This window comes from Pongo abelii, chromosome 2 (assembly GCF_028885655.2).
Source record: "Pongo abelii isolate AG06213 chromosome 2, NHGRI_mPonAbe1-v2.0_pri, whole genome shotgun sequence".
NCBI classification, from domain to species: domain Eukaryota; kingdom Metazoa; phylum Chordata; class Mammalia; order Primates; family Hominidae; genus Pongo; species Pongo abelii.
In genome coordinates, this window is record NC_085928.1 from 38,044,111 (window position 1) to 38,065,406 (window position 21,296).

General features: G+C 39.5%; 1 protein-coding gene across 4 annotated transcripts in view; it reads right to left on the reverse strand.

Annotated features, from left to right (window-relative positions):
- TBC1D23 (TBC1 domain family member 23) overlaps window positions 1-16,267 on the reverse strand; it is a 64,031-nt gene extending 47,764 nt beyond the window's left edge. The window contains exon 1 of one of the 4 annotated variants that reach the window (XM_009238579.4): window positions 16,057-16,267. In XM_009238579.4, the coding sequence (XP_009236854.1) occupies window positions 16,057-16,109 (53 nt within the window). In that variant the 5' untranslated portion in view covers window positions 16,110-16,267. 4 annotated transcript variants of the gene reach the window in all.
- Between the last annotated feature and the right edge of the window lie 5,029 nt (window positions 16,268-21,296).

The following is a 21,296-nucleotide window of genomic DNA, read 5'->3' on the forward strand; positions in this document are numbered from 1 at the left end:
GAAAGGAATTAAATGAAAATGTAATCACTTACAGAAAAGTACTCATCGAATTTGAAAGGTTCCTTGACAAAGCTACTACAAATTCATATGAACAGAAGATAACTAGTAACCACACAAGAAACATTTAGTTCTTTTGCTATATGGTCACCAAAGTGTTGGAAGGGAGAGGTAGAGAAAAAGATTTCAAGTCTACTGTTGAGAGACAGTTCAGGTCTATAGCTGATAAAAACTGGGGTTTATCTATTCTCTTCTGGCCAAAAGGTACAAGGCAGGCTGTTAGTAACCATGAAACAAAGAAAATTTAATGGCATCTTTGGTGAATAAATACCATATATTTAAATGGTCAAATGTGTCAAATAATGAGGGACTAAAAACAATACTTACTGGGATGAATTATTTTACTAGATGAAGAATTAGAATTGTTCACTTTTTAGTCTAAAATCCTTTTCTTTTTGAAGTAATTTTGCCAAATCCCTTACTATTCCAGAGAACAAAGTTTGTATTTTGTTGCAAAATACTCAATCCTCAAAGTACTTTTTAAATCACAATAATGTACAAGCACATCTCTGTTGATACAGCTGCTGTTGGAGTCTTTGATGCTGTCCCCAGGGAACCACAAATGTGCTCTCCAGCAGTACAATCATGAGCAAGGGCTCCTTTAAAGACCAGAAAATGCTACACCTTAAGTAGTAAAAGATACTTCTTACAAACCTAAATAATTAAAAGTAACATTATTTTCTGAACAACGCATTCAAAGGTACAGTTAATAGACCTTCGACAGTATAAATGTGCTTATAAAAGTAGTAAACAGCTGAAAATTGTTAAGGTAAATAACTCATAGAAGGATCAATCAGAGATAAGAATTCTATAGCATTTAGCTCTCAAATAGAATTCCTCTTCCCCTAAACCAAGTTTCTACTTTTAAACAAGTAATACAATTCTAACATACAAAAGCAAAATCCATGTCTGGTGTGGTATGAGTGGGTGAGTTGTGTTTCGTTCAGTCTTCTTTGACTACCAGCAGCTTCTCACTGACCTTACAAATTAAAGATTGGTACAGTTACACTGGACATCCAGACAAGGTTTTAAAACACAAAAGTACAGGCTTTGTCCATTTATTCTAGAAAGTACAAAAAATAAGCAAAATTATCTCCTTTGCTCAGAAAGTTCAGGACAGACCAAATCCAATGGTTCTGAGGTAGGAAGGAAGGAGAAACTCACCTCCTCCTGACTCTGTAACTTTGAAACGATTAACACGTGTTGGTATAATACTACAGGTTCCTGTCATGATCTATCAATAGCATTATTTTCAAAACCTAAATAAAACATAACAGAATTTCCCCTCACCTGATGTTGTGTGGTAAAATCACCTAATCTAAGCATTGTAGCCCAAGTTGCTTCAGAATTACAGCGAGGCAAAATGTCACTGGATTTATATGGAATTACTTTAATATTTATACTCAAGCTAGCAAATGAATTGGATTTTACTTCTTTAGCCAAATGGTGAATACCATATGGAAGCATTTGCACAATGTATGGGAGAAGGAAGCATGAATTTTCAAGCACTACCAAATTTAATATGCATTTCCAAATGCTTCTATGATTAACAAATTCATTATTAATTTTGTAATTTTCTGAATAAACCATATTGAATCATACTAAAATTATGATTTTTAAAAGTAACTGGATTACATACATTGTGTTCCTAAAATTAAAATTATAGGAAATAGGAATTATATATTATATTCCTATAATATATATTATAGGAAATCTCCCACTAGGAAAAAATGACTATATACTAACATTTTTCTAAATTCGGTTTTCCTCCCAACCATGTTCTAAAAATTTATTTTCCCCATCATTTCAAAATTTATGAAAACTGTTTAAATGTACACACACTCTCGCCAAACAGGGCATGAAAACAAGAAACGAGACTTAGTTCATCTCCTTTTTTTTTTTTTTTTTAACAAGTATCTTTCTGCACTTAAAGAAACCCCATACCCATTAGCAGTCACTCGCCATTCCTCTGCACCAGCACCTCCTACCCTGACCCCAGTGTCTGCCAACCGCTGATTTACTTTCTGTCTCTACATATTTACCTATTCTGGATATTTCATATAACTGGAATCATATAATGTGTGGCCTTTATGCCTGGTTTCATTTAGCATAACATTTCAACATCTATCCATAATGTAGCATGTATCAGTATATGCTTTTCATTGCCAAATAATAGTCCACTGTATATGAATATACCATATTTTAGTTATCCATCCATCACATAATGGGCTTTTGAGTTGTTTCAACTTTTTGGTTATTATAATTATCTTAATTTTGAACATAAGTATCAGTAGTTCAACTGGTTAAGTGTATAATACATATATATTATTTGTTTATTAATTATTTATTCTTCAAGAGGTCTGAAAGAATTTAAAGATCAAGTCTATTAAAACCTCACTCAAAAACTAAACCCAAACCAGGCCAGGGGCAGTAGCTTATACCTGTAATCCCAGCACTTCTGGTTGGATGGCTTGAGCCCAGGAGTTTGAGACCAGCCTGGGCAACATGGAAAAAACCCATTTCCACAAAAAAGTACAAAAATTAGCAAGTTGTAGCGGTATGCGGCTGTAGTCCCAGCTACTCAAGAGGCTGAAGAAGGAGGATCAATTGAGCTCAGGATGCAGAGGCTGCAGTAAGGCCAAGATCATACCACTGCACTCCAGCCTGGGCTACAGAACGAGACCCTGTCTCAAAAAAACAGGCTACAGAACAAGACCTTGTCTCAAAAAGCAAACAAAACAAAAAAAAACACAAAACAATAAAACCAAACCAAAGAACCTGTCACACTCATGAGGATGACTACCACTTTCAAACAACATAGGTTGACAAAGATGTGAACCCTTGTATACAGTTAGTGGAAATGCAAAATGATGCAGCCACTATGGAAAACAGTATGATGGTTCCACGAAGAATTAAAAATAAATGTCTCATACAACTCAGCAATTCCATATCCTGAAATGTCTGAAAGAACTGAAGGCAGAGTCTGAAAGAGACTTTTGTATACACATGTTCACAGCAGCATTATTCACAGTAGCCCAAAGGTGAATGCAACCCGAGTGTCCATTCACTGAGGGATGAATGAATAAACAAAAAGGGGGTGTGTGTGTACTGTATGTATAGATATATGTAATTAATAAACAAACATTATATATTTATCATATTATATATGTTTATTAATTTATATATGTAATTAATAAGTTAATTACATATTATAGAATATATATTTTTATATATAATATATAATGGATATATAATTGATTATTCAGCCTAAAAAGGGAGGAAATTCTGACACATGCTACGACATAGATGAACCTTGACAGCATTACAGTAAGTGAAATAAATCCGTCCCAAAAAGACAAATACTATACAATGCCACTTATATGAGGTACCTAGAGTAGTTAAATTTATAGAGACAGAAAGCAGAATAGCGGTTACCAGGGCAGAGGGAGGGGAGAATGTGGAGCTCTTTAACAGATACAAAGTTTCAGTTCTGCAAGATGAAAAGCATTCTAGAGATTATATGCACAACAATGTAAATGTACTCAATACTAAAGTACGCTGAAAAATGGTCAAGATGGTAAATTTTACATTATGTGTATTTTACCACAATTTAAAAAAATCAACTCTATTTAATGTATTATAAAAATTCATAAATTTGAGCTTTAGTGTCAGATCTGGGTTTCAATTTTGGCCCTTCAACAGCCATGTGACCTTACAAAAGGAAAAAGCACCACAGCGCTTATCTTGTAGGGTCAGTTAATGCTTAAATAAGTTTCTGAACACAAAACATTCAGTGCAATGCTTGGCTACATAATTCTTTAACAAACAGAATCCATGAATACTATTTCTTTTGTTATTGTTACTGAACAACAGCTTACTTTCTTAAAATGACTTTTTAATCATAATCATTTTAAAGAATTTTGCCAATGCATTAAAAAAATTTAAAACCAACCACAATTCCATTACCATGAGATAATCACTTTTTGTGAATCACTTTTCAGTTTGTCATATGTGTGTATTTATAAACATATATATAGACATATATTTACATATAGACATCTATATTTATAATAAACTCAATTATACTGAAAATATAATTTTGAATAGTATTCCCTGGGTTTTATTATGGGGTTTTCATAGTTTTTAGGCTTCCATCTTGAGTTGATTTTTGTATACAGTGTAAAGAAGGGATCCAGTTTCAATTTTCTGCATATGGCTATCCAGTTATCCCAGCACCATTTATTAGATAGGGAATCCTTTCCCCACTGCTTATGTCAGGTTTATTGAAGATCAGGTAGTTGTAGGTGTGCAGTCTTATTTCTAGGTTCTCTGTTCTGTTCCACTGGTCTATGTGTCTGTTCTTGTACCAGTATCCTGCTGTTTTGGTTACTGTAGCCCTGTAGTGTAGTTTGAAGTCAGGTAGCCTGATGCCTCCAGTTTTGTTCTTTTTGCTTAGGATTGCCTAGGCTATTCAGGCTCTTTTTTGGTTCCATACGAATTTTAAAATAGTTTTCTCTAGTTTTGTGAAGAATGTCAACGGTAGTGTAACGAGAATAGCACTGAATCTACAAATGGGAACCTTGCTTTGGGCAGTATGGCCATTTTAACAATATTGATTCTTCCTATCCATGGTGATGGAATGTTTTTCCATTTGTTTGTGTCATCTCTGGAGGCCATTATCCCTAGCAAACTAAAGCAGGAACAGAAAACGAAATACTGCATGTTCTCAAACATATTACTTCTTTGCTTAGCGTATTAAGTAACTGCTACTTAAGAAAGGATACTTTACAGAATCATTAAGTAGGAAACAATGTGGCACATGTACTACTTTAATCTGTTTCATTTTAGTTCTCCAATACTGAATACTGGAAGTATAAACAGGCGAAACAAGTTCAACTTATAGCTGACAACAAACTGTATTTTAAAGGTTTATAGTATAATAAACTTGGAAGTAACTTAAAAGATATAAAAACATGTGGCTCAATTTTTCAGTGGAGAAAATAATTAATTTGAGGGAGTAAGTATCCTCCCCACACTCCCTGTGGATGGAGACAAAGGTAAGGGATGGAAGGGTGGCATGGATTCGTTAGAAAAGTCTTCATGTGGCTTCACTTTATGTTCTCAGTCTTGATTCCATGGCCCAAAACTTAAAGCACATTCTTGACAACACCCTTGACTTCTTCACTCCTTGCTCTTTCTGTCACATTCAGAAAGCTGCAAATTCCCAACATTAGGTTAATGTAACCAGTCTGCCTTCTTTGTTCCTATACTCTACTCAATGTGGGCTTCTTGGGAAAATAAGACAACTCTATGATGCTATCATATAACAATAGTGCCTGAAAATCTCCTATTCACCACTTACTTCAGACTCCTTACCCAGCCACTTTACCTCAGGTGACCTCACTTCTGACTCCAGAGAGAATATATAGGCCAGCAGGCTTCTCTTCCCTTTGATCTCAGCCCCCTCCAAAAACAAACAAATAAACATAAGCAACTTATTATTCCAGTCATTTTCTTCTTTCCTGTATCCACAGGAGACTTACGTATCTCTTCTCTAGCCTAAGACTGGTAACTTCCCCTGGCTCTTATCTCCACCCACTCCCCACAATCTTTCAGAAGCCATGTGCCATCCATTATCCCCTCTCTCCTATCTTCCACTTCTTTCTCTACTGGCTCTTTCTTCTGAGAAAACATGCTCAAAAATTGCCATTAGAAACAGCAATGTCCACCACAAAAACGTCTCCACGTTCTCCCTTTCCATCCAGCTACCAAACTTTTGATTGTTCCTTTCACAAAGAATTCTTGACAATATATGTAAGAACTTTTCCCTCATCTTAAATCTATCTCTTCCCCCTCTTGCCAACCCACTTCCATTTCTCATCCCTCTTTGATCCTCACCACTCCATAGGGACCACTCTCTGTATCATCTCCACCCCCTTTCTTAACCAAATCTAAAACACTTAAGATATTAATAGAATGTTTTCTGGGTTGGAAAAAAAATGTTTTAAATTCATGAAGCCTCTCAGTCTATCAACTAAGCTAAGTCAGCTTCACTAATATTCAAAATTCTTAAAATTGAATCCTTTTCTGTAATTATAAAAATAATGAAGACTAGCAGTTTTTAAAGGACCAAGTAGGGCCTATAATATATGTAATCACTCTACACTTAAATGCAGAGTATAGAGAAATTACAAAGAAAATCCAATTACCACATTAAAAAAATTAATATTGTGTCTTAAAGTGGCCACGGTCTAAGATTTATTATTGTTTTCTTAAAATAAAAATACAAAAGCTACACTACTGGGAAGTCAATAAAAGCCCAAAGCCTGACATGTAAACATCTTAAATATGTTATTTCTATTGCATACGATATTATTCAAACCTGTGAGTCTGCTAACAGTATTAAACAGAGCCAAGAGAAAACAAATGAACTCAGAAACCTTCACTGAAAGTACTTCTAGCATTCAAAAATATAACCTGTGATTATCTCCTTTCCTTTAAAATTTTCACATTTACTTACTTGAAGGGTCCTATATATAAATATAAACTACTCCCCATCAAAAAGTCATCTCTCTCCTTCCCTTTACAGCTCAACTTCCTTGAAAACAGTAGTCTCCACTCACCTAAACTTACTCTCTCATTCACCCAAAACCTCTATCACTCTACTAAAGGTGCTCTCAGAAGTCATTAGTCATCTTTCTCAGCTCTCGTCCCCTTTACATACACTGAAAAGTTTGACTGTCTTCTTAAAACACTCTCATTTAGATTTTCCTCTGCTTTCCTAATCCATATACTGAATTATTTCCTTCCCTGACATAAGTATTCTTTTATCCAAACCTTCAACACATATGTATTGAGCACCTACTACAGGCTACCCACTGTGTGAGGCACAGGGGATGCAGTACAGAAAAAAAGTCAATGCTCTTACGTAGCTTACATGCCAGATGGCTATTCCAAGGTTCTAGTCCAAGTCCTATCATCTAAATCCTGTTGAACAGAGGTGGGAGTGGCTCTGAGGTGCAATTTATTCATATTTGTTTAGAATGTAAACCACTGTGAGCTCAGATTAAACCATGACAGCTCAGCTTGTCCATGTACATATCCTAATCAGGTATAAGCCTCTGACCAATTACTTAAAACTCTAAAGTGAATAGCTAATTAGTCATAAGCACTAGCAAATTGTGGAACAATGAGTAAGCAGTGGCAAGCTGCATGTATTGAATTGTGGTTTCATGGCTTAATTTGTGCCACCACATTTCTGGGGGTTTCTTAATGCCCAGGTAATGAGACATCAGCACCAAAGCTTTGTCTGAACTTATTGTGCTACTATTGTTAGGACGCTGGTTACAAAGTACTACCATAACAAAACTCCTTAATTAGTTCTTGAATATTCTGTATGACATTTGGTAGAAATGAAAAGAGAAAACTTTGCTACAGATTCACTTGTACAGTAGATATGCATGGAGCTCAACGACCACAGTATGTCTTGTGCAACTTATTTTTAAATACCAACCTCAAACCATCAAAACTTTCCAAGTATTTCAATAGTATGATAGCACATTCAGAAAAGACCTTGACAACTTAAAGTCTTGTGAGAGAACAATTTGATACAATTTGATAATTGTGAAGTTATCTAGATTTGTGTCAGAATCAGACATGCTTGTTACAAGCATTTTAACAAGTTACAAATTTATAGGCCAAGGGGAAAAACACCCATTCACCAGCTTCAAACAATTTGTAAAATTTTGCATTAGGACCAGATCCACAAAAACAGCTTTGGGAGATTCCCTTATGAATAATGTAATCTCTAGAATTTGTGTTTTAATCAGAATCTTGAGCCAAGTAAAGAAGGTGCTAAATCTAGTCCTCTTGGCTTCACAAGGCAAATTTAATAGCTACAGTATTTCATCACTGTATGCAATAGGCAAAAGAGCTAGAGATCACAGAAATGTTATTCTATAAGCTACTAAAATTAACTACAAATGGAAGAGGTGTTTTAAATCTTAGATTTATTTTTGATCCACAATCCATGTAGATCAAATTACAGCAACGGTACCAATGGTGCCCTTTTCTCTGCTAAGAAAAAAACTCAGTTGTTGCCTAAGTAAAAAATAAAAAGATACACAAAAAACGTTTCTCATAACTATATGTGTAATGTTGCAATGCATTTGCTATAAGATTTTGACTACAAAATTGGAAATTTCTCTAATGAGCAGTCAACTTCAGCGAGCACTCTAAATCCTTTCTTCTTTCATGCTTTCTTAAAATAAAAATCCTCAACACTGTTCCCTTCTATACATATGAGGTGACTTTTCAGTATTTTTAAGGCACAAAGAAATGCATCCTTGTTTTTCACCCCACTAACATAGTTTATTTGGAAACTAAAAATAGAGTGTATCTTTTGCCTAAGACAGAGAATGGCATGAAAACAGCAAAAAGAGATATTACCTATGTCTATTACAAATTTCCACTTTATCCAAAGTGTAATGATAAAAGAAACATTACCAACATTCCTTGTCTCGAAACTATCATTTCAGAAACATAGTTGTTATAAAGAAACAACTGTAGCAAATGAAGTGACAACACTTTACAACATTTGGACAATTCTCAAGGGTACTATGCCAATGGGGATCATAGTTTGGCAAAGAAATACATACTGGGTTTTTTTTTAAGCTGGATTCCAACCATCAAGGAACATTTTTTTTGATAAGAGGATTTCATTGAATTTCATGCTGATGGTTAATCTAAATGGAATTCACAAAATAAAGGATTTCTGGTATTCAAATTGCACACATATATGAGACGAATAAATCTTTTGCATCACAAAGTGATGCACAGAGGCTTCAAAACAAAGGTTAGAAACTGTTTAAAGGAAAAATAACCCATGGACATCATTATTATTATTATTAGAGACAGAGTCTCGCTCTGTCACCAGGCTTGGTGTGCACAGCTCACTGCAGCCTCGATTCACCCCATTAAAGCAATCCTTCTGCCTCAACCTCCCAAGTAGCTGGGACTACAGGTTTGTGCCACCAAGTCTGGCTAATTTTTTTTATTTTTAGTAAAGACAAGGCCTCACTATGTTGCCCAGGATGGTCTCGAACTCCTGAGCTCAAGCAATCCTCCCACCTTGGCCTCCCCAAGTGATGGGATTACAGGCATGAGCCATCATGCCCAACGCATAACTTTGCTTTCTCATAGAGCTGTTTTAAGATCCAAATGAGATGTTATTAATATATATAAGCATTATATATAAAGAGTAACGCTCTATGCAAATGTATAGTATTTTCTTATATAGGTGGAGCATCTCAAATCCAAGAATCCCAACTCTGAAATGCTCCAAAATCTGAAACTCTTGAGCACCAATATGATACTCACAGGAATGCTCATTGGAGCATTATGCATTTCAGATTTTTGATTAGGGATGCTCAACTGGTTAAGTATAATGCAAGTATTCCAGAGATATTCAACCTGTATATCTCCTTGCTGAAATTATTAAATACCACCATAACAACTAGTTTAATGTAACAACTACTTTAAAATAAAAAAGAAGCAAACACTACAAGATTCCCACCCAACTATCAAATGCTATGTCTGCTAAAGGATAAGAAAAAACTCCTTTAAGCATCAAGAAAAAAGATGAAGACTTGCAACAAATGACTTAATTAGTCATCATTTTCTTAACTCAGGCTAAAAAGTTAGGCAGACCCTTGAAACAAATAGACATTAAATTTCAGAAAACAGGTTTCAGTGGCTCTTAAGTTCTTTATTTCTACAAGAAAGAATTTGATTTTATGAGCTTAATGGAAGGTACTTACCTGCTTTCCATTTGTAATTCTCAATATTTAACTCATTTCAAGCCCTGCCCCTTTTCAAACTGTTTAATCCTATTCTTTTCTGTTAGAGCCTGTAATTTCCAAAACACCAGCATTTAGATATCTTCAGAAGCTATTTTCACACAGTATTCCTAGAGATAAAATGATGAAAAAAATCAAAGTATCCAGGAAGGCACCACAATGCACATTCCTGATTGTAAAACCGTTTCAAATTTTTTTCTAAAACCTTACACAGCAGCTTGAATATAACCACTATTTAGTGAATGTTTGCTGAACTGAGAATGTTTTTGCTAAACTCTATTTTGCTTTTTGACACATGAGAGGAGGCACTGTCTTTATACCAAAAAGAATCCACATTTCAGCACTGTGCAGCAGAAATGCTTTGTCAAGCATATCTTCTCAATTCTGTCCAGAAGACTCCTACTGAAACATACTGCTGTATATTTAACTGGGTGCTCTGAATTGCTCACTATACTTATAGAGGGAAAGCACTTGTCGCCTCTCTGCAGTGAGTACACAGAGATAAAAATGAATTAATTGAAATACATTTATTTAGCATGCAAAAACCAATTACTAACTCAAATTATGGATATGAAAACATCCACAGGAAACAAAATCCTAGAAGTGAATTATTACTTAAGAATTACCTTTAAGCTGGGTGCAGTGGCTCATGCCTGTAGTCCCAACACCGTGGGAGGGTGAGGAGGGTGGATCACCTGAGGTCAGGGGTTTGAGACCGGCCTGGCCAACATGGTGAAACCCCATCTCTACTAAAAATACAAAAATTAGCCGGGCATGGTGGCACATGCCTGTAATCTTAGCTCCTTGAGAGACTGAGGCAGGAGAATCCCTTGGACCCGGGAGGCGGAGGATGCAGTGAACTGAGATCGCAGACTGCACTCCAGCCTGGGTGACAGAATGAGACCCCGTCTCAAAAAAAAAAAAAAAATTACCTTTAAAAACTATAAAATCTAAATTATAATTAAAGACTTTAATGTAAACAGTATAAGTCTTTTTCATTTCTTATCTTTGCCTCCCCTCTAATTATAGTTTACAAAATCAAATAACTGTCACATCATAACCCCAATTCAACAAATGAAGTTCATTTTCTCATTTCTTCTAAAAGTAGTATCCAGCCTTCCCAGTTTCACAAGTAGAAAATGTTCTTCTTAAACAGAGTTCCTTTTTCTTTTACATTTAACATATTTCTTTATTATATCATACCTGAAATTTCAATCACTTAGTTCTTAAAAGACATTTAAGTCTTTTCTCATATTGTAATGCTTATTAAATGGGGAGCACTGATAGTACTATTTACGGAGTGCAGAAAACTTTGAAAAATAACTTATTATTCTCAAACAATTCCTACTCACATCTCAGATTAACAACAATAGACGATTCTTTGTGGAATTATTATTTTTACAATTTTAAGAAAAGTTTAGCAATAACTTAAGAAGGGTTTAGCAATAAAAAACACTAATTAGAAGTTGAATATTAAGTAACATTTTTTAATTAAACAAACTCCCAATTTCAACAGTTATATAATTGAAGTCAACACCAAAATAATTTTTAAATTATGACTAGATCTTTAGACATTATTTCGGGAAGAAAGTCTCGGAAAATGAGAACATATGTTCAAATCCAGTGCTATTTTCTTCAATATCAAGAAAGGTAATTACCAATCTTTTCACTGTAACAATTTAACATGTTTGATTTTACAAATCCAGATTCTCATAACTTATATTAATTTTTTAAAATTAAATTCAAATCACTTAAAACTAACTATAAGCATTTTTACAAGAATTTCACCACACCCTTTGAGCTTACATAGCTGAATCCCAGAGAGCTTGAAAGCTGAGGCATTTTCTGATTACTTTGGCTTTCCATAAAGAATAAGCATTATACCAACAGACAATTCCACAGCTCACAAAAACACTGGAGTCAGGAAATTTATATGAAATGACAGCTTAGTATGCTATTGCACATAATTATACAAAAGTCTTCATTCATGCGTACATTCATTCAATCAACATTTACTGAGCCACCTGCCTTTTATCAGCCACTGCCCTTGACAAGTTCATTATCTAAAGAACAATGATAAGTCATGTAATTACACATATTTTAGTACAACATGTAAGGTGATATAATGTGACATATACAAATTCCTCTGACCTACTCATTCTGATATATATATAACCTAGAACCCTGCTAACTAAAGTGTGGTCCATAAACCACCAGAATTGGCAACCCCCAGCAGCTAGTCAGAAACAGAGACTCTCAAATTCCACCTCAAAATATACTGAATCACAATCACAGTTACCTGGAGAGCATTTTAACAAGCTCCCCAGATAATTCCAATGTACGTTTAAATTTTGAGAAGCACTGAACTAGAACATAACTGAAAATCAGCAAAAACAATGTCATAGAGTCCACATACTTTTAAGATCTTCAAGGTCCATCCTGAGCCTTTTTAAGAATGTATATACAATTTCAACAAGTTCAATGGCTTAGTTTCACAGACTAGGAACAAATTGAGAGATACCACTGACAACAAAAAAAGAAAATAGGAAAAACTTATAAAAAGCAATCTCAAAAAGGGATAGCTGTGTCACTTAACATAGCAACAATTTGTCTAGATAGGCCCTAAAAGTCTCACCATATTACAATAACACAAAAGTAATCGATGTTCTCGAACATGCCTCCTGTATCTAGACCATAAATTCCCTGAGGACAGAGACCTAGTTTTATCCTTAAATTACACTTACATTTGTAAACTGAATGACTCAAGTCATTAAGATGAGTTTGAGCTAGGCAATAAGATATGTGATACATTTTAGAAAAAATTCCATCTGACAGAGTTAAAATAAAAACATTTACTCCAAAAAGAAAGAGAAAGAGAAAGAGAGGGAAGGAGGGGGAGGGGAGAGAAAGACACAGTAGAACACCCGGATGGATGGGGCACACCTGTAGTCCCCAGCTACTCAGGAGTATGAGGCCAGCCTGGGCGACATGGTGAGACCTTGTTTCTTAAACAAAACAAAACAAAAAAAGAGTAAAGCATCCCCATTCTATAACCCATTCACCAAGCACTCTAAGGGCTCCCAATCCCAGTCTTCCTGACTCTATTCAAATCCTCTTCTGGGGGGCTGATGAGAGTGCCAGGATAAAAAGGAGAAAGATTAGAAGAGGATGGAGGGAAAACAGAAATCACTGACCATGTTAGGGTTCCTCTATTCATGAAAATTAAACCAGCAAAAATACAAAGACACACCAAAGATACATCAATCCTACAAGAGAACAAATGCTGTCTCTAGTAAACATTCACTCCATGTCCTCTGCCCATGTGAACCAGAGATTCTCACAATCCCTCTAACCTAAGAACTCCCCAGAGACACCTTAACTGTGGAAACATTTCCCCTCATGGCACTCAATGAGCTGGTTACCGCCAGTTTATGATACAATTCACCATTCCAAAACAGCAAACCTCAGGCTATAACCAGCTAGGTCACTTTCTGAAAAGTGTTGTAATGTCTGTCACTGATTCTTAAAAGGTGCATTTAATTAGTTAAAAACTTTTTTACTATTTTTCCAGATCTATTTTTCTTTTTTCTCCTGCCATTCTTGCAGGATACCAGAAGCAAAAAGACGTATTTTTCTGCAACTTCTCTCCAACCAGGTAGTTCTCATTCTTAATTTCAAAACAAATTAGTTGTCTTGTCTACGCCCTTGCTTATGCTGTTACTGTCAGGCCTCTGAGCCCAAGCCAAGCCATCGCATCCCCTGTGACTTGCACGTATACGCCCAGATGGCCTGAAGTAACTGAAGAATCACAAAAGAAGTGAATATGCCCCACCCCGCCTTAACTGATGACATTCTACCACAAAAGAAGTGTAAATGGCCGGTCCTTGCCTTAACTGATGACATTCCACCACAAAAGAAGTGAAAATGGCCGGTCCTTGCCTTAAGTGATGACATTACCTTGTGAAAGTCCTTTTCCTGGCTCATGCTGGCTCAAAAAGCTCCCCCACTGAGCACCTTGCCACCCCCACTCTGCCTGCCAGAGAACAACTCCCCTTTGACTGTAATTTTCCTTTATCTACCCAAATCCTATAAAATGGCCCCACCCTTATATCTCTTCGCTGACTCTTTTCGGACTCAGCCCGCCTGCACCCAGGTGATTAAAAGCTTTATTGCTCACACAAAGCCTGTTTGGTGGTCTCTTCACACGGACGTGTATGAAAGTTACTCCATTCAGAAGGCTTTCCCATCTCTTAATCTGATTCTGCACTAATATGTTACCTCTAAGCCATGTGTGGATATTTAATATCTGAAATGTGGCTAGACCAAATTGAAATATAAGGCAGATGTAAAATGCACATTGGATTTTGAAGACTTGGCACAAAAAAGATGTACAATTATCTAATTTTTAAAACAATGATTACATGTTGAAATATGTTAAATAGATTATTAAAACTGATTTCACCTGTTTCTTTTTGGTTTTTTAGTTTTTTTTTTTGAGACCGAGCCTCACACTGTCACCGGGCTGGAGTAGTGGCTCAATCTCGGCTCACTGCAACCTCTGCCTCCCGGGTTCAAGCGATTCTCCTGCCTCAGCCTCCCAAGTAGCTGGGATTACAGGCACGCGCCACCACGCCCGGCTAATTTTTGTATTTTTAGTAGAGAGGGGTTTCACCATGTTGGTCAGGCTGGTCTTGAACTCCTGACTTCAAGTGATCCGCCCGCCTCGGCCTCCCAAAGTGCTGGGATTACAGGCGTGAGCCACCGCGCCCAGCCTTCTTTTCAGTTTTTAATGCTGCTACTACAGAATTTTAAATTACAATATGTGGCTTCTATTAGACAGCCCTGGGGTTTAAATCCTACTCATTCTTCAAAGCCTAATTGAAACACTGCTGCTTTCATGAAGCTTTCCCCCAGTGACTGCCCCAGCCCCCACTGCCAACCTCTCGTAACACTTTGAATCACACTCACAAAGAATGAGATTAATTTTACCTTGTTAACACCTCCCCAACTACAACATAAGCAAGTTAAAGAAAAAAAAAACTATATCTGGATCACCATGAAGTTTTCCTCTGACACCTTGGAGAGGCCAGCGCAACGGTAATGGAGAGCTGCTAATGGAGAGCTGAATTTCTTAATTACTAATTATCTATCCCTTTCAACGATTTCCATTTTTTCCCTCTGGGATTAAAGTCGATGTCTATGAATGTCCTGTATTATTTTTAAAGTGCCCATGAGCTTTACACATACAATATAACAAACAAGCAAATCCAAAACTAATACATGTGGTCAATACACTTAGATCAACTGTAAAACTTAAGACAAGCCTCTAAAGGTCCCTTTTTAAAAAATGATGTTGTACAACCTAACAGTGTATCGTGAGATCAACTATTTCAAAAGTAGAAGCCTTTCCCAAAGATTAACACTGGGTGAGCAGTTTACCAAAAAATTATTGGCGGTCTTCCCCCACAATCCCGAATATAAATCAGGTAAGCACGCAAAAGCTTGGGTGCAGTAAGAGCAAAGTCCCACATTGCATACAAAGCTCAGAAATCGAGCTGTGAGAAATGTGGTAGTAGGGGAAAAGACGACTTGCGTGAAGGAAACGAATGATGAAAACTGTTGGAATGCAAAATGAGATAACAACAGCCAGAATAAAAAAAAGTATACCAACTACGTGGGAGGGATTCTCCCCGGGTCAACCTCTGAACCCTCAGGCGAAGGTCGCAGTGGTCATTTCAAAACGTCTTTTCTTCACATTGTATTTTAGTGCCTCAGATCCGCATCCAACAAACTTCCTTCTTCAGCCTACTCCAACTCCCACAGCCAGGACTCCGGCCAAACCCAGCCCTGAAGCCACCCACTCCAGCACACTTTGGAGACTGACGGACGACACAGGAGGACCGTTCTGAGGCCCAGCACCTGGATGACACCCCTCTCCTTGGGAGTCCCGCCCCAGTCCCTTGGGCAGAACCAGGCAGGCAAGGGGCACCCAGCTGGCAGAGGGGGCGGGGCAGGGCACCGGACTTCGCCTAGGACCGGCCTCTCTGTTCCATGCCGACGCCAGACGGCTCCTCGGGGACTGGCAGGATGGTGAGAAGGAAGAATAAAAGGGCACTGGAAATCAGCCCCGGCTTTCACTCACCAGCCGTCGCCGCTCGACGTTGGCAGCGGCAGTACATCTTCTCCTTCCGCCATTGCTGTTGACGTCCACGTCACTTTGCCGAAAAGTGGATCCGGCGCTGAGACCAACTCCGAAGACTCAATGTCGTAAAAGGTCTTCGGAAGTCCAGCACTGAGCTTCCCCAGAGGAGAAGAAAGAGGGAGGTGGCAAGGGACTGGAGGAACGCAACGTCACGGCGTCCCGAGGCCGAAAGGCAGCGTCTTGGGGGAGGAGACTTGGTGGAGGCGACTTGGTGGAGGCAGCTGCCCCTCCAAAGACTACATGTCCCAAGATGCCACGGTGCCGCGGGCGGGGCGGGGCGCGATGGGCGGAGTTCGGTGGGAGCTGTCCCAGTTGGAGGCCTTGTGTGACAACAGCGTCTCTTTTTAGCGTCCACTTAGCGTCTTCATTCCAGCTTGGCGTCGAAATTAACAAAATTAGACTTTAGAGTCCTAACTATTGGAGAAACCAAGGGAGATGGGGATTGACATAGGGAAGACGGACGTAGGAGAAGAGCCACAGTTCAGTAATTTCCTGCTGTAGCAATTTAATTTGAAGAAAGAGTGGGACGTAAGGAAAGGGGCAGACCACCCCTATTTGTGAGGCCCCGTCAAAAGTGTAAATGAAGGCCCACATACTTTTTGACTGAATATTTAAAAGTTGTAAATCAAGCTAAATACTAAAGGAGATACGTTCTAGCCTCCTAACTTAAATATATCTTCCTAACAGTCTGGAAGATCAAGTCCGAATTTAGAATTCTAGGACTGGAATTCCAGGCAAGGAGAGCTGCCAAAATCCTTCTCTACGCGTTCCACTTCCCCTTTACACCGCACAGGCGGACACTTGGCCACCACCGGGGCCTTGGGGTGAGCACACGCTCAGGAGGATGGACCTAAAGAAACGCTTTTGCAAGCCCTGAAAATAACAGTGATGAAGTAGAACTGCATGTAACAATATGGATACATCTGAAAAATACGCTGTTAAATGAGCAAAACAGATTGCAGACGGATAGGTAAAGTATGGTATCATTTATAGTTGGTGTTTAAAAGACAATATATTTAAAATAGATCCATATGAGTTTAAAATGCAGGAGAATGATACATGGAAAACTCGGAATGGCAGTTACATTCAGGGAAAGGGAGGAGTTTCCATGAATTTTTTAATATTTTATTTATTAAGGGCCCCAAGGTGGCCACATAGGTGGCCAGTGTTCTTTATAGAGTCTATACTTAGGTATCTAAAATGTTTCATAGTTTCAAAAACTATTTGTTTTAAATAGATACAAAACAGTACAGCCATCTCATTTACAACCAAAAACATGTTCACTCTCTTCCCTAAAGGGAAATAATACAGATCTGCATGGTACCGCACCCACTTCCAAGGCCCGGATCTCTGTAATGTTCAGTTCTCTGTTAGGGAACATTTCTTTTCACATAGAATGAGACTTTAGATGCCCTCTATCAAAAAGAATAAAAGACGTGAATCTAGGTCACATTACCATTCTAATATTCAGGACCTCCCCTGGGTCCCTTCAATTGTTGTCAGTAGATTTTCAGAAACTTTTCAGAAAATGGTTTTAAAACCTATTCAGTCATTGACATGAGAAGTAGTTGCTCACTGGTTAAGAAGATTCTAGTCCTCAATTATGATTCATTTTGAGTATAATTAAATCAGCAACTGCTTTATAGTCTCTGGTAAAATATTTTCCCATTAAAAATATGTCACTTGACATTTTTAAACAGTTCTTTATTCTGTCAAAATAAAGTGGAAAGTTCTGACTTCTATGTTCTTTAATGGAGCCAGAGCCAGCTTCATGGGCATGTAGTCTATGCAATAGCATGAGACCACATGCTTAGAACTACTCTGTGCTTGATTTCATGCTCTGGTGTTGCCATCTTGAAATTCTTAATAATTTGGGAACAAGGAGCCACTGGTTTTAATTTTGCACTAGGCCTCACAAATTCAGGAGCCAGTTCTAGATCTAGGGTCAATATCTTAGTGATGTATAACCCATTGGGGACAAGATTTCAACCAAAATTGTTTAGCGATAGTGTCTTCTGGCGGATTTTTTTTTTTTTTTTTTTTTTTTTTTGAGACAGAATCTCACTCTCCCCCAGGCTGGAGTACAGTGGCATGATCTCAGCTCACTGCAACTTCTGCTTCCTAAGTTCAAGCGATTCTCCCATCTCAGCTTCCCAAATAGCCAGGACCACAGGTGTGTGCCACCATGCCCGGCTAATTTTTGTATTTTTAGTAGAGACAGGGTTTTGCCATGTTGGCCAAACCATTTTTCTTTATTATTATTTTATTTTTATTTTTCTGAGACAGGGCCTCACTCCCTCAAGTAGAATTGTTAAATTCTAATAATGGACCTCTGCTTAAAACAAAACAAAAATGCTTTTCAAGAACTAGAGAAGATTTCATTATGAAATCTTGGAGTGTGTCCCCTGCTTGCATTTGTGCATCTAATTGTAGTTCCCACATGCAAATGGGAAGGTGTATTATTTCATATTATCCTTGGATAAAATCAAAGTGTATTTCTTATAACAAGAAAATTAAAATGTCTTGGTTTTAAATGAAATTGTAGAGAACATAAAAAGATTTTTCATCTATTATTTGGTGTTCTGAGCCATATAATTATGTAATTTATACTGTATTACATGTACTTAATTTGTACCATGCCTATGACACATAGTAGAATCTCCATAAATATTTGTAAAATTAACTAGGGAATTTTTTTTTTTTTAAAGTATTTATTGATCATTCTTGGGTGTTTCTCGGAGAGGGGGTTATGGCAGGGTCATAGGATAATAGTGGAGAGAAGGTCAGCAGATAAACACATGAACAAAGGTCTCTGGTTTTCCTAGGCAGAGGTCCCTGTGGCCTTCCGCAGCGTTTGTGTCCCTGGGTACTTGAGATTAGGGAGTGGTGATGACTCTTAAAGAGCATGCTGCCTTCAAGCATCTGTTTAACAAAGCACATCTTGCACCATCCTTAATCCATTTAACCCTGAGTTGACACAGCACATGTTTCAGAGAGCACCGGGCTGGGGGCAAGGCCATAGATCAACAGCATCCCAAGGCAGAAGAATTTCTCCTCCCAGATGGGGCGGCCGGGCAGAGGCGCTCATCACTTCCCAGACGGGGCGGCCGGGCATAGGCGCTCCTCACTTTCTCCCAGACAGGGTGGCAGCTGGGCAGAGGCGCTTCTCACCTCCCAGACGGGGCGGCCGGGCAGAGGCGCTTCTCACCTCCCAGACAGGGTGGTGGCCGGGCAGAGGCGCTCCTCACCTCCCAGACGATGGGCGGCCGGGCAGAGGCGCTCCTCACCTCCCAGACGGGGGCGGCCGGGCAGAGGCGCTCCTCACTTTCTCCCAGACTGGGTGGCGGCCGGACAGAGGCGCTCCTCACCTCCCAGACGGGGCGGCCGGGCAGAGGCGCTCCTCACCTCCCAGACGGGGGCGGCCGGGCAGAGGCGCTCCTCACTTTCTCCCAGACTGGGTGGCGGCCGGACAGAGGCGCTCCTCACCTCCCAGACGGGGCGGCCGGGCAGAGGCGCTCCTCACCTCCCAGACGGGGTGGCCGGGCAGAGGCGCTCCTCACTTCCTCCCAGACGGGGTGGCGGCCGGGCAGAGGCGCTCCTCACTTCCTCCCAGACGGGGTGGCGGCCTGGCAGAGGCGCTCCTCACTTCCTCCCAGACGGGGTGGCGGCCGGGCAGAGGCGCTCCTCACTTCCTCCCAGACAGGGTGGCGGCCGGGCAGAGGCGCTCCTCACCTCCCAGACGATGGGCGGCCGGGCAGAGACGCTCCTCACTTCCTATACGGGATGGCGGCGGGGCAGAGGCGCTCCTCACTTCCCAGAGGGGGCGGCCGGGCAGAGGGGCTCCTCACATCCCAGATGATGGGCGGCCGGGCAGAGATGCTCCCGACTTCCTAGACAGGGTGGCGGCAGGGCAGAGGCTGTAATCCTAGCACTTTGGGAGGCCAAGGCAGGCGGCTGGGAGGTGGAGGTTGTAGCGAGCCGCGATCACGCCACTGCACTCCAGCCTGGGCAACATTGAGCATTGAGTGAGTGAGACTCCATCTGCAATCCCAGCACCTCGGGAGGCCGAGGCGGGCAGATCACTCGAGGCCAGGAGATGGAGACCAGCTGGGTCAACACGGCGAAATCCCGTCTCCACCAAAAATACAAAAACCAGTCAGGTGTGGCCGCAGGCGCCTGCAATCCCAGGCACTCCGCAGGCCGAGGCAGGAGAATCACAGGAGCCTGAGGCAGGGAGGTTGCAGCAAGCTGAGATCACGGCAGTACAGTCCAGCTTCCGTAACAGAGGGAGACCGAAGAAAGGAGGGAGAGGGAGAGGGGGAGGGGGGGAGGGGGAGGGGGAATTTTTTGTAGTACTTTTGTAATGGATTAAGCTATTCACCTATATAGAAATGGCTGGTTGGGTTCAGGGATAGGTAAGGATTATGAACTCATCTGCATAGTCATAGTTGTTAATGTGAGTAGAATTTAATTCAGTTTTCATTGTAATATTATTTTAGCATTTGTTAAAAAGAGATGGAGAAATATCATAGCTCTTGATCATTTATTCCATATTCGTGCAGCCTTTTCTTGACATTTGTGCATTCTTAGGTAAAGACAAAGACCTAGTAAGATGTTTTAATCTACTGCTGCACAACAAATTACCCCAAAACTCAGTGTCTTAAAGCAATAAACACTTAACTCACAATTTCTGTGCATCAGGAATCTAGAAGCAGCTTAGCTAGATGTTCTGGCTTAGGGTCTCTTGAGGTCAGAGGCAAGATGTTGGCCAGGGTTGCAGTCAAGCAGTCATCTAAAGGCTTCAGTGGGGCTGGAGGATCCAGTTCCATGGTGGCTCACTCACATGCCTGATGAGTTGGTGTTGACTGTTAGCAGGAGGCCTCAGATACTCCCCAAATGAGCCTCTCCATGGGCTGCTTGAACATCCTCTTGACATAGTGGCTGGCTTCCCGCAGAGTGAGAGTTCAACAGAGACCAAGATTGAAGCTACAACATTTTTTTTATTACCTACCCTCAGAAGTCGTAATTTCTGCAATATCTTATTGGTCAGCTTTATTCAGTGTGGGAAGGAAGCACAACAAAGGCTTGAATACCCAAAGACAAGAATCACTGGGGGCCATCTCAGAGGCTGGCTGCCACATGAAGTAATATTAAATCCTACACATTCTTCATTGTTCAGT